The sequence below is a fragment of the Pseudorca crassidens genome, chromosome 2, assembly GCF_039906515.1.
Source record: "Pseudorca crassidens isolate mPseCra1 chromosome 2, mPseCra1.hap1, whole genome shotgun sequence".
Taxonomy (NCBI): domain Eukaryota; kingdom Metazoa; phylum Chordata; class Mammalia; order Artiodactyla; family Delphinidae; genus Pseudorca; species Pseudorca crassidens.
This window is the reverse complement of record NC_090297.1, coordinates 94,112,413-94,126,404: the sequence shown is the minus strand read 5'-3', so window position 1 is coordinate 94,126,404 and position 13,992 is coordinate 94,112,413. Positions and strand designations below refer to the sequence as shown.

General features: G+C 40.4%; 1 protein-coding gene across 8 annotated transcripts in view; it reads right to left on the bottom strand.

Annotated features, from left to right (window-relative positions):
- Positions 1-410: 410 nt before the first annotated feature.
- Positions 411-13,992, bottom strand: part of NTNG1 (netrin G1) — a 336,631-nt gene continuing 323,049 nt past the window's right edge. For all 8 annotated transcript variants that reach the window (XM_067727086.1, XM_067727083.1, XM_067727081.1 and 5 more), the window contains one exon: positions 411-4,620. In XM_067727086.1, coding sequence (XP_067583187.1) covers positions 4,388-4,620 — 233 coding nt within the window. In that variant the 3' untranslated portion in view covers positions 411-4,387. The remainder of the gene's footprint in view (positions 4,621-13,992) is intronic.

The window sequence follows — 13,992 nt, the reverse complement described above, 5'->3', positions numbered from 1 at the left end:
ATATTTCTTGGAAAGAAAATTGAATAGAATCTAGTCCTGATTTCCTGAGGCAAAGAAAGAAATTTTCACAACCACATATTTGGATCCACACTCTAGGGATGTTCCTTATCTGTGTTTTTCATTCCTATATGCCATTAAGGGTGCCCAATTAGATTTTCTAAAAAAAAAAAAAAATCCTAGAGTTTTACCTAGTTATTCAGATTGTTCTAAGATGCAGCTTAGTTGCTGTCACCATTGTCATCTTTCTTGGTAAAGACTGGGAATCAAAATGGTGGGTAAGAAATTCTAGTTCAGAAGCTGAAGTTCTAAATTGCATCAGATCATAAACAGATAGAATTCAATGCATAACAAATATATAGAACATGTAGTTCAAAGTTCTCACACATTCCGTGTAACTCTCTGAGCAGACAAACTGTTAAATAGGTATTTTATTTAGTATTTAACAACAGGTGAAGTGCAACAACCCATTTCCCGTATAACACAGAGCATCCCATCTCAGAATATGGGGTCCTTACATCCCCAAAATACTGGATTATTGATGGCGGAGAGTGAAGATGATGGGACAAAAGATCTGATTTCAGGGTTTCCTCACGGCTGCCCCCAGTCCCTCCAAACGTTCTTATATTCAGTAAGGCCACAGGTTGGAGAAAAAGTGAAGTGGAGCATTAACTATAGGAATTGTTGAACTGTGACCGGTATGTCTTCTCCCAACCTGTACCTGGGTAAGTGATTTGACCCATTTAGTCATTTGACTCAAGGGCACCTCATGCAGTGTTCATCTCCAGGCAGACCCACCAGGCAGGGGCCAGGACAAAAGTACCAATGGAAGCCCATAGGCCACACGTCTAAATATTTAAAAGTTATACATCAAGCTAACATAGTGTTAAATAACACTATGTTCCATTCTGCTGTTTTAACACAAATACCTTCATAACAATCGGAAACCCAGGTATAGGTTTAGAATCTTTTAGACTGCTCAGAGTTCTGTACTGGACCCTGGCCCTGAGGCAACCCTACTCTCTCTCCCACCCCTTAGCCCCTTCTTTTCTATCCCTGAGCTCTGGGTTTCACTGCAAGGAGCCTCTTCTCACTCGCGTGTGAATTCCCCAGCATATACTCCCAGGCCCAAGTCACTCATCTATCCATACATATTCACCCTTTGCCACCTCGTGCACTCAAGGATGTGCACTCATTATGCTGCCTGCCTTCAGGAGTTTGGACCCTCAGAAGAGGCGTATACACCCTAAAAGTAGGTGGAGGACAGAATTCTAGGTTCCTGGCTACTGAGACAAAATTGGAGGAGGGTCAGAATGGGCCGCACTAAGCAAGGGCTGCTCTTTTCTGGGACTAAAGTTCCCCCTCTACCCTGTGCACAGGCTCAGAAATGAATCAATCCCACATCATCACAGGGCAGTCTAATTACGTTCCTATAAATACCAACACTTTCTATATAGCTGAACCTTGGGACAAAGATTTCTTTGAAGTTTTATGTTCATCAGAGGTGTTGATGGAAGAAATTGTATTTGTGGTAAAGTTGATAGATTAACCAATCCTAAGGGCTAATCCAAGTAGAGACAAAGCAAGAATTAGGACCTTAAATATGTGAACAACTTAGTATCCACTTTTCACCCCAATCCTGTCCTTAGACATAATATTGTAGATGGAACCAGCTTTGCAAGAATGCTAGAAAACAGCAGATGAATAAAATCTACTGATTTGGGGTTTCACCAAAGTAATATACCCTTTAGAAGAATTTGAGAATCCAGATTAAAAAGAACATTTCATTTCCATTTGTTATATACCTAAAAGTGAATTTATTAAAAGCAGTTCACATCACTTTAGGAAATTCAGAAAACTATATCTAAATACACTGAATGCCAGATATGCCTCATCAATTTAGATTCTTATAGCTTCATAAAGATAAAAGGCAGATGAATTGATTTAGATCAGGCCTTCATTAAATGTTAGAATTAGCTTTCAAATACCATGTATTGAAATGTGCAGTCTGATTCCTGAGCATAGGGACAAAGCCATGAGTGGGTAATGATAAAGTGCATCATTGCTGGAAATAACACAGTCTACCTTTGGTTTGTGCTAATAAACTATAAGACAACTCCAATTTTAATATTAGAAATCCACCTCATTATAAGTAATCTCAAACTGTATGTTATCGGCATTTTCACGTGTAGTCTTTGGTGAGCCTGAAATATAATTTGCTGTTTATGCTTCTAATGTAAATTTCCAGTTTCTGGTTGGCCACGCCGGCACTAAGCCAGAGCTCTAATTTATTTCTATCTTTTCTTATTTCTTACATCAAAAGAGACTGTGGGTTTGAATAACAAACATTCAATCGACTTAGACGTGGGATGGCAGGCAGCACAGGCGTTACCTGTTTACCTTTTATTGCCTTCTTTGAATTGGTTTTTCTGGGAACAAAACCAATAAGACACGCTGTTCCTTAGTCTAGTTTTTACCGAGGATATTTATCAGAAGACTCCCCCTCACCCAATTTCAGCAAAGAGTGGCAGGAGGGTGAAGAATTCAGACTGGAAGCGGGCTTCTGACCTACCACCATCATAGGCTATTGCTCTACCAAGTCATGTAAGACTTCACTGTCCTTCAGACTCTGGCTTGGGCTGTTCATTGTTTTTGATGCCAGAAGATGCTGCTGCTAACACATTTGTAACCTGTAGGACAACAGTGTGCTGGGAATGGAATACTGTTTTAGTCACTTTGAAACTTTGCAGTGCTTCTCCCCTCCTCTCCCTGCCTTGCTGTTTTGCACAGTAATTGGCCTAATAAAAGGCAGAAACAAGAATTGATTACACCTTGGGCAGTACTTAAAACAAACTTTATTCTCAGGAACAGCAGTTATGTCTACTTGCTGCTGTATATTTTGATATTTCTGTAAATACTTAGTCTGAATATATTCAAAGTCAAATTGCTAATCACTCAATTTCCCTGCGACTTTCCTGGTTCCCCAGGTTGCCTCTTACGATACTCCATGTAAACACTGTAATTGGAAAGATACATAGATCAGCATCTCTAGAGTCACATGATCACATCAATCTGTGAAAATAGCATGACTTAAAAATAAAAGTCTCTTAGTACTCTGCCAACAGGCTTTGGCATAATCTTGGCAATCACTTAGATTTTTTTTTTTTTCTGCTATAATTTTTCCCAAGTAAAAATAGTCTCATATTTTGCAGAAGTTGTCCAAGCTAGTGAACACCAATCCACCTTTCTGGTTACTAAATTCATCAGCTGAGTGTATTCAGTCCACACAGAAATCAGTAAAGCGAGTGTGAATCTGCTTGGCGGCTGCTCCTTTCATCTTAAGAAATCGCAATACAAATTCCTGAAATCGTTTATGTGGGAATTTTTATTCTTTAAATCTTCCAGTGTTAAAGCAACAAGAAAACACTTAGAATGTCCTTTGGTGGAATCTTATTACACTTGTTATATATGTAAACTGATATTCTTTGATGCCAGCAAGTTCGTTGCCCTTACAGAGAAATCTCTGCACAATGAAACAAAACAGAAGGAAAGAGGACAAAATAAAATGTCAGTCTTTGCTGATTTGAATTAGATACATTAACAGATTGTCTGGTAACACAAATTGGCAAGAATACAAAAAATCTACATATTACAGTATTTCAAGAAAAATAACTTCATTTGAATACAAAAGGATAGATACACTTTCTCTTTTTTCCTACAGCCACTCTTGGACAGTGGATGTGTGCTAGCACTGGGTGGACCCAGTGCTGCTAAGATATACGGGGTACGACTGGCTTGAGCTTTTGAAGGGGGGCTGTTACACATGTGCATTACTAACACCAGACAAAGAAATCTTTCAACCAACGAGGGTTACAGAGCAACGTTCACCAAAGCACAGGTTGGAAGGGGTTCAGGGACTGAAGCAGGCCAATATGGCAGCTTGTGACACACTTCCTTAGACCCACAATGCACTGCCAGCAAAGGATGCTTCAGTTTGGTTGGTTCACACACGGGGCCGGGTGGTGCGTGGGGCACACCACGTGCGAGTAGCCAATGTTTTTAGGTTGGTTGATTTGTTGTTGTTTTTCTGTCGTTCCTTTCGGGGGGCTGTCACAGCCTTTCCAATCGGCGATAAGCTCTGCAGCGGGCAATGTGATTTGCAGGGATACTATCAACAGCTGCCAACGCCTCTGGAGTCAGAAATTACCAGTCTTGACTCCGGTGTGCTGTCCACGGCTGTTATATATGGCTTAGTTCAGTTGGGCCTTCTTAGTTTGTACACTGTGTTTGAGTGGGGGGGTCTGAGGGTGGGTTTCCTATGTTAGTAGCAAATGCTGGGGCTGTGTTTGCTTCCCCACGGCCGGACCCATCTGGTGGCTGGATGCGCCGCCTAGATCGCCAGGGGGCCGGCTGTCCCCAGCAGAGCGGCCAGCGGCAGCAGCAGCGCGGGGGAGCCGCGCGAGGGCGCGCCCTGGCCCGAGTCGGAGCCGCAGCTGCCCGATTCCTCACACCGCAGCTTCTCGCACAGGATGCCCGTGTACGCGGCGGGGCACAGGCAGCGCACGTTGTTGTGGCACGTCCCTCCGTTCTGGCAGTGCAGGAGCTCGTTGTCGCAGACATTCGCTGCAGAACGAGGGAGGGGGGCGCGGGGAGGAGAAGCAGAATCAATTTAAGTTCATCTGCTACATCATGTTTTCAGCTTTAAAAAACTCTCTTATCGATCTTGTGCTCCCCCCTCCCCTCCGCAAACTAAGCATGTGACTCCAATTTCCAAACAAATGTAGTCTGCTGCCTTTGTTTTGATCATATTAATTCTTTTCATATAGATTTTTGCTGCAATCTTGGATATTATCATTGTCCATTTCAGGCTATCAAATACAAAGCAATGTGATACTCCTGGTTTGGCAGTATCTTCTCTTCATGGAACTGGGACCTGTTGTGACCTCCAGGGTGTTTCAAGGATAGTGCCTGATACAAGAATGCAGAACTTTGAGGCCAGATGAATGGAATTAAAATGCAAAGCAGTATTGCTAAAATGACCGAGAACCTCTAAGGGGTGGGCCATTCTCCCTGCAGGTGATTCCAGGGCTGCATGCAGGAAGGCAGGAGGAACCCACGGACAAGCACAGGGCAGGGGGCAGGCAGCATGCTCCCGGTGAGGCAGCAGGCAGATCCGAAGAGAGAAAGCTTTTCATGGGAGGAATGTGAGGAAGAGCAGTCCCATCTGCCCCTAATAGCCTATTAGGATATTTATTGCCTTGTAAATATAGCAAGTAGAGTCCAAGGTTACCTTGATTTCCAGGAATAATAATAAATGCAATGGTGAAACCCTGATTATCAAAATTTCACTGTGTCCATCAATTTACAGAATCAGTTGGAATAAATCAAGCAAGCAATTTCAGATACTAAAATTCATTCACAGTCCCTGTCATGTAACTTGCATCTCTAATCATTTCTTATTCATTCAAAAAACTAGTTATCCTCATTAATTCAATGTCTCCTATTATTTTAGATAATCAAGGTTTCACTGATTTAGCAGAATGATAAATAGAACACAGAGAAATTAAAACAACACCAAAGAGCAAAAAAGCCAAGAACACTTGCCAGCAACATATGCTGCTTAAGCACTTAATATATAGAACCACTCTGGAAGGGGTGGGGGGGGCAGGGCACAGAGCAGAAAAAGTAGCTTCTTATAAATTATAACATTCTTCATTTTTTAAAAATGTCATAGTCAAATTTCCCCAGGGATACCACATGAATTAAACACACACACACACACACACACACACTATTACTATCAAGTGTAAAGTATTTAAAAAACCCTCATCTCCCAAGTAATAATTCAATAGAGAATATTGCCTTGTCCATTAATTATGTTCAATAGTATGTCACCTTCAAAAGAAGCTTCTTAAATGCAAACGTGCTAATGCTCTGTGTGCAAATGAGCTGAAAAAAGATGGTGGTGGATGCTCACAGGGTTAATAACAAAGTTCCCTAAACAGGGCCCTATTTTCCCACCTTCCACAACAATTCCTTGGCGACCTCTAATATAGTTGCATAATGGATTGGTATAATTAACAAATGTATCCACATTTGCTATCTGTAAATGTTAGAAGTGACTATTAAGGCCTATAAATCCTTCAGGCTCAAAATATTGATATACAAGGTAGTGTTCCAGGGGTTCTAATGATTATGTAAGCTACTTCTCATTGGGTGGCTTAGAAACCATGAATATTAGACCCAAATTATAGTATTTCATGAGTCATGGTTTAAAATGTCAAGATCTGTAGCTTTGAGGCAAAGTGTACGAGGGTAGAGTGGTTAAATTCATGGTCAAAACTGACAAAAAGCCTCTTTTTTTGGTGGTTGTTCATTTGGAAAGCATACATAGGTTTTCAGGATTTTGTTTTGCTTACACTTTAGGAAATATCTGTTTAATTGGGGCAACATGGAATAAACAGATCCAAATAACTGTTTCCATTTAAAGTTAAAGATTCTCAGCATTTCTTGTTCCAGGCAGCAGATAGCTGAATGGGATATTTCCTTTCATTTGGGCACTACACATAGGGAAGTATTGTTTCCATCAATATCGATAATTGCTTGCCTTGAATAATTGAGAAGGAATCGATAGTTAATTAAATATCACTCCCCTTAAGAAAAAAAAAAAGCTATTTTTCTTCTTCTTGGACCTGAATGTAAATCAGTTGCTGAACAGAGGTTTCTTTTTTTCAAGAAGCTTGTGATTAAGTTAAAATTCAATACCTTTCCTACATTTAAATAATCTACTACTTGATGTTGATGACTGTGAGAAATTTAATAAATATTCAAGGACCAGATGTAACCCAGGATTAATAATCACATCAGTTGGGGTAATATGTTTTCTGTAAGAGATAAGCAGAAAAAATGAAACCTGGAATATATTTAATTACTTTAGAGTTCACTTTAAGACACACTACATTTGGTCTCTTGATTGTGCTATTCAACAAATACAGAACTTTACCATATGCACCGATCTCTCTGTTGGAATCATGTGCTAGAAGTACATCTAAACCTAACTACAAATCTTACCTGCTATTCATAAACTTATGCTCCACCTTCATGTCATTTTGAATCAAATTTGTGGTGCTTAATGAATAAACTAGGTGGTTAACAAATATCACTGAGCTCTTCTTCAGCATATGAAACCTTGTACTGACCACCATGAAAAAAATAAAAGAAATAGAAAGCATGATCTCTGCTCTTATAAGGTTCACATCTGGTTGGGAAGATAAAATATATACAAGAAATAATCTAATATTAATTTCATTAAAATGCTTTTATCATTTCCGTCCAGCTCAATCAACATCTGTTGTGTGCCAGGTGCCCTGCTAGACTGTATGGTTGTAACTCTGCCTGCCCTAAAGGAGCTCACAGTTTTGCAGAAAACAAACAAATGAACATACACAGAAGTAATTATGATACAATATTAAAAAAATACTATAAAGGAAGTATTTGCCAACTGTTAGGGGAACTCAGATGCTGGTATAAATAATTATTTGGGGGAAGACTAGAGAAGACTATAGAAAGGAGATTGTATTTGAACAATGACATGCATCAGGCAGATATTGGTAGAAAGAACATTATGGGTGGGGAAACTGTATCAGTAAAGGCAAGAAGACGTGAAAATACATTGTGCTGGTCATTAACCACTTGTCTCTCAACTCTAAATCCACCTTTCCTTCTGTTGTTGAGGCTGAAACCCTGCAAGCTGTCTCCTGGTTTCTGCCAACAGGGCGCACTAGAGGGAACAGAGAAGGTAGGAGGAAGGAAGCAGAGATTTCCCTTTTCCTGATTCATGGCTCTTCCTAAGAGTATTGCCCCACCAATGGCCCTACATCCCAAAAGCAGCAGTTGGTTCTGGGGCTCAGCCTTTTCAGAACCAGTTTCAATCTCACCCTTAGAGGTTTCTACACCAACCTGGCAGCATTCCTTCTCTAGAGGTTTGAGCCCCAGCTCCAAGGGGCCCCTGCCTAGCATTTCAGAGGTAATAGCAGCAGCCAAGCATTACCCCTCCTAAGAGGTACAGCTCCCACATCTGTGGAGTCTCTCCTCCAAACTGTTAGTTTCTTTCTCTTTTTAATCATTAATCAGTGGTTATTTATTGATAAATCACTTATAGATAGAAGTGAGAGGATTATCCATGAGGTCTTTTGTGGTGGTTGTTTTGTTTTTCTTTTTAAATTTTATTTATTTATTATATAGCAGGTTCTTATTAGTTACCTATTTTGTACATATTAGTGTATATATGTCAATCCCAATCTCCCAATTCATCCCACCACCCCCCCACGGCAACCCCCCCCACTGCTTTCCCCCCTTGGTGTCCATACGCAAACTGTTAGTTTCTAATAACCCCATCATCTTTCCTGTAATTCCTCAGTCCAAGAGAGATAACTGCTCCCTACTTACACAGTTACTATCTCTGTGTTATTTCAGTGTCCTCTTCTCATGTTTAAATTCTAAAGCACCTGTTTAACCATTCCCCTTAGTAAATTCTCTCTCTCCGTTGAAACACATAGTGTGGGTTCAGTTTTCTCACTGGAGCCTGGGAGACACATGGAAAATGTTGGTGAATGATGAATGAGCCTGGGAGACACATGGAAAATGTTGGTGAATGATGAATGGCATGGCCTGGATCTGAAGGTTCTATGTAACATTCTACAGAGTTTAGATAATAGGCAGTGGGAAGCTGTCAAAGACCTATGGGCAGGGTGGTGATTTAAAGGGGGAGAAGAGGTGAGGCTAGACCTGAGAAAGGACAGGCTGGAGGCAAGGTGACCAGATACTTCAATAGAATAGGCTTGGTCTGGGTTAGAGCAATGGGGAGAAGGAAGAAGGAACAGATATGGAGACAGGTTATTTGAAATAGGTAAGAGAGAGTCTGAGGTTCCTGTTTTTGGCATTTGGATGCATCATAATGCAATTTATTAAGAAAAGAAGATTGGAGGAAATGTTTGGTCAGAAAAGAAAATAAACTTTTTTTGGACCTATTGATTTGGAAGGATCTATAGGCTCTTCTGCAGGGGTCTTGTTATTAGCTGGAAAAACTAGTTAACAGTTCAGGAGGTAGTTCATCTTGGAGATACAGATTTGGAGCAGGAGTGATGGTGGTCATTGTTACAAAAATTGAAGAGAAAGGAATAGAAGACCTCATCCTGCTAGAATATAGACTAAGTCAAAATGAAGACTGCAGCCAGAACCCTGAAGAACATCAGCATTTAAGCCATAGGCAGAGAAAGAAAGACCAGGAATGATGCTGAGAAAAGAAGATCTCAACAAAATGCAGTGATGAAATGAAGTTATAAAATTAATCATAGAAGTCTTCCTGCTGTGGTTGGCTGTATCTAGGAATAAATAGACGGGAAGAGTATGAGAGGAAGGGCACTTTGAGCTGGATAAAGGAAATACGCAAAATAAGCATTTCATGCTCTTGATAGAATCTGGCAGAAGGGATTTTAGAATAGAGAAAGGATTGGAGGAATTTGAGGAATTAACATTTAATAGAGGTCTTTGGTTGTCAGTCTAAAGTCGTAGTTTTCAACAGTAGATGAATTTTGTCTTCCAGGGGCCATTTGCCAATGTCTGGAGATGTGTTTGGTTGTCACACCTCGGGGGAGGGCATGCTACTGGCATCTAGTGGGTAGAGATGCTACTAAATATCTTGCAATAAACAGGGCAGCCTCCTCCCCTGCCAAAAAAGAATTACTCCTCAATTAATGTTGGTGATAAAAGGTTGAAGGTCTGGATCAGGGTATCAGCCACAGCAAAGAAGATAGGCAGTTGTCCTTATGTATATTGGGGAAAGGAGAATGAAGAGGCCTTGGTGACTTTAGATCAGAGAGAGTGAGTTTTCAGGTGTAGAACCATAGGAATTAAGACGAACGTAGTACTCAAAGCTGAAATTTAAGAGCAGATTATCTTCCTGGGGGAGTTAAATCAGAAGACTGGGATCTAAATGGTCTAAGACAGACCACTTAGTATTGCTCACAATTAAAGAGGAACCAAAATCACCCTTGTCATGTAATTAATCCTACCTTGCTCTGATAGAAGTAGTAAAATCAAAGCTTGAGGAAACTTCAAAAACTATCTAGACAAGCTCTAGACGAGGAAACCGAAAACAAGGGTAGCTCTAGATCTAGCATCCAGGTCTCCCAATTTACAGATTACTGCTCTTCACACAGAAGAGAACAGTCAGGAGAAATGCAGTGAATGTGCCGCACAGTGTGAAATGCATTCTACGCTCCCCAAGACAACATAAGTAACTCCTCTGTAGCTCCTCAGTAGACTTTCATTTGTATTGACCAACTGAGCTGTTTTCATACCACACTGGGCGGAGGGCTTTGTTGATAGCATTAAATTTCACATCTTCTAGAGTTCCAACACATTCTGGCAGAGCTCCAAATACAAATCAGCTCATACATAAAATACCAAAAATATCAAGGTCTAGCTTGGGAAAGGCAAATATGTTGCATATGCTTTGATTTCCTCTTCCTCTATGTAGAAAACATAGCTACTTAATCATGGCATTCTTTTGCACTAAACTTCAGAATTCCTTTCAACACAAGGTTTTGTAATAAGAACATTTTGTATTCTATTACAAGCTAATCACTAAAGGGATGTCGCCTATAAGCTGAAGTTATACATAATGGCCCATCTCTGGGAACCCTGCCTCCCAGGTAATGAGCGTTAAGCTAAAATACCTTTGTTTAGCTCGCAGGAAACATCCTGACCAGGCCCACCTGTGAATGACCGCAGGGAGGAAGAAACTAACACATCTGTTCCAGAGGCTGACCAGAACCAGGAAATATTTGACTTTACTCCCTCCCCTTTTAGAATAAAAGAAGCCGGAATTCTAACACAGGCAGGATGGTTCTTTGGGGCATGAGTCCACCATCTTTTCAGTTTGCTAGCTTTCTGAATAAAGTTGCTATTCCTTGCCCCAACAGCTCCTCTCTCGATTTATTGGCCTGTTGTGTAGCAAGCAGTTTGAGCTTGGACTTGGTAACAGTTTCAGGCATTTACCACCAGTTGATAGAACTGGCATGAGGATAAACACCCATTTACAAAATCCTGGCATTATCTCCATTTCATTTTGCATAGCATTGCAGATTAAAAATCCAACTAGGGATTTCTACCCAATAAGCACTTTGCAGTTATCACTTCTTTATTTGGTGTCCTTCAGTGTGGATTTGCCTCAAACTGAAAACGCTGACCTTATTTTGTTAAGTATTTACATTAAGCATGTCCCGATTATTTCTACGTTGCTTTTGACAAATTAACAATGTGCTATCTCAATAAATAGCGAAGGTTCATTTTTAAATCTCTTACACAAAACTTGATCTAGTATTGGATACAAATTGTTATTTGCTAGACACAATTCTTTTTATTATAATAAAATATAATCCTTAGATACAGAAAAAGCTAATACTACTTTGGTAATAGCTTGACTATATTCTAAAGGATCATTTTACTATTGATAGAAATAAATTCATTATGGTGTGTCCAATATCACACCATATATCCTATAATCCCATGATGTTTCAAAATTAGGAATGCTTTCAAACCAAGATAATCTGTGGCCCTTGATAGATAAGGTTATAGTATTAATGTTAGACCCAAACAGAGTTATGTTGCAAAAAGATGAAGTGTGGAACCCTGATGCAAAGGCTGAAGTCAGCAAGCTCTGTTCATAGCTTCAGTAAGCAAGACACCATAGTAGACAAATAAACTCCCACAGTTGCTACAAGTTTATAAAAACACTAGGAATTTTCACAGTGAAAGAATAGGGGCAGCATTTCTTCCTCCTTCTTTCACTTCTTTTTAGTTTTCTTCTAGGTTGGATAATGAGAGTCACAGGGATGTGGCTAAATCATTTGCTCCTTCAACTTTTTTTTGTAAGTTTCTTGATTGCCATTCATTTTTGCCTCTTCCTAAACTGCAAACTATTGTCAAAATGTGAATTATAAGACCTTGATTCCTTTTCCCTCTATTAGTCCTTTCTGGAAGGTATGGAAAAGCAGACTTAGAGAGGGAACCAAAATGTGCAAAGAGGGCACAAGCCAGGACTTAGTATAGCTACTTGTTCTATTCTTCTTTTCTTTTATGACCTGAAGGGTCACTTATTCCTGTTATAGTCATGATAACCCATTACATTACCACAGGGAAGGTTTCTTTCTTCTCTTTGGGTCTTGTTCAAAGCTATACATTTAGGTTTGCCCTGTCAGTGAGCTGCTAGGCTTGAGCAATGCTGGGTCTGTATTTATAGACTTGAAAGTTTCTCTTTTTGGCTTTGTCTCCTGCACTTCAAGGAATCGAGGCAATGTGTTACCATGACAGCCTTCCTTGATGGCTGTATTAATAAAGTGACCTCTACCTTCACCACCTGAAACAAGCCTAGGATTGCTGAGGGAAAGATGTTCCAAATGTTCCCGTCCTTTTCAGAGAAACGTCAAAGAGCAAATAGCCTCCACGAAACAGGCTAATAACAAAGGCATGTGTGCAACATTCAGTTCTGATTTAGGCATTTGAGAGTCTGTGGTAGGGAGATGAAGAGCTGTGATTATGACCCATTTATTCAGGCTTGGCGGCTGTTTTACTAAGTTGTGAGATGTGAGAGGTAAAACTGAACCTACAGGTTAGCTCCTAGTATAGAGAAGAAACTTTACAGACTGTTGTCTAATGGCCTTTTGGGGAATTCTAGGTACATTTCTCCTATCTTTTCTTACTTATGTCTGGCCATGATTGGGGATATGGCTTAGTGGTAAAAAACACTGATTAAGAGTCATAAAACCTGAGTTCTAGTCGTCACTTTGCTGTAAGGCCTTGGACATAACACGAAACCGCTTAGTGACATCCATCCATTCATCCATCCATCCATCCATCCATCCATCATCCAATCAGGTACTGTTCTAGATGCTGGGCCCACAGTGTGAGCCAGACGGGCCATGCAGATGCTTCTGTGGGGCTCACATTCTAGTGACAGCTATAAAGTTAGAGAAAGAGTTTGAAGTAGGTGTTTCTAAAGTTCTCTTGAGCTCTGTGATTTGCGTGAATATTTCTCATGGAAAGCCTATCATCTTAAAAGGCAAAGAGTGAGGAATTCTTTCTCTTTTTCGTCAAATACATGATACCAGTTGGACTTCTCCAGTATTATAGTCCTGGTGATGACGTAGGTGGCTGTTGGCTTGATCGGTTTTGCCTGCTGGTGCCCCACTGAACAGAGATCGTTTTTCTCCTCACTAAAAGCATGAGGTGCTATGAAGAGAATTAGGTGAAGAACTTGTGATTCAAGTCTGGTCTCTGTGGTCAATGGGCTGGGTGAACTCGGGGAAATCGTTTAACCTCTTTTGCCTCTCTTGCCTCACTTCTAAAGCAAGGATAATAACACTTGTCCTATTCACCGACCTCACAGTTGTTGGGAGCTTCAAGAAGAATTATGTGGTGGTGCTTTAAAAAATATAAAACACAACCTAAGTATACTTTGCTAATGTTCAATACCTTCCCAATCTCTCCTAATGCTAGAAGCTCAGAGTGGAAGAGCAGGGTTTTTAGTTTTACATCTGCCAGGATAATGAATTAATCACTACGATTCTAATGCAAGGTACTTGAAGTGAAAAGGAAGTAAATGTCCTCACTCAAAGACATCATCTGTATATGTCCTCTGTAGATATGAATCTTGAGACAGCACGGGGTCAAACATGCAGTTACTGAATATTTGAATTCAACTGCTGTGTACTTGCAAGGTCAGATTGGACCAGCAGTGCCTGTTTTCTCAAAGGTGACTTGTATACTTGCATTTAATGAGCATTCTCCTGTACGAATCAGAGTACATAAGGTGTGTTTTCAGAATACCAGGGGGGTACTGCCCCTTGGCCAACCTTTAGCTTCTGCGATGGTAAGGCAGGGGATACAGTATCTATCTAGACTGAAACCTGGGAGCCATTAAGTGAAAACATC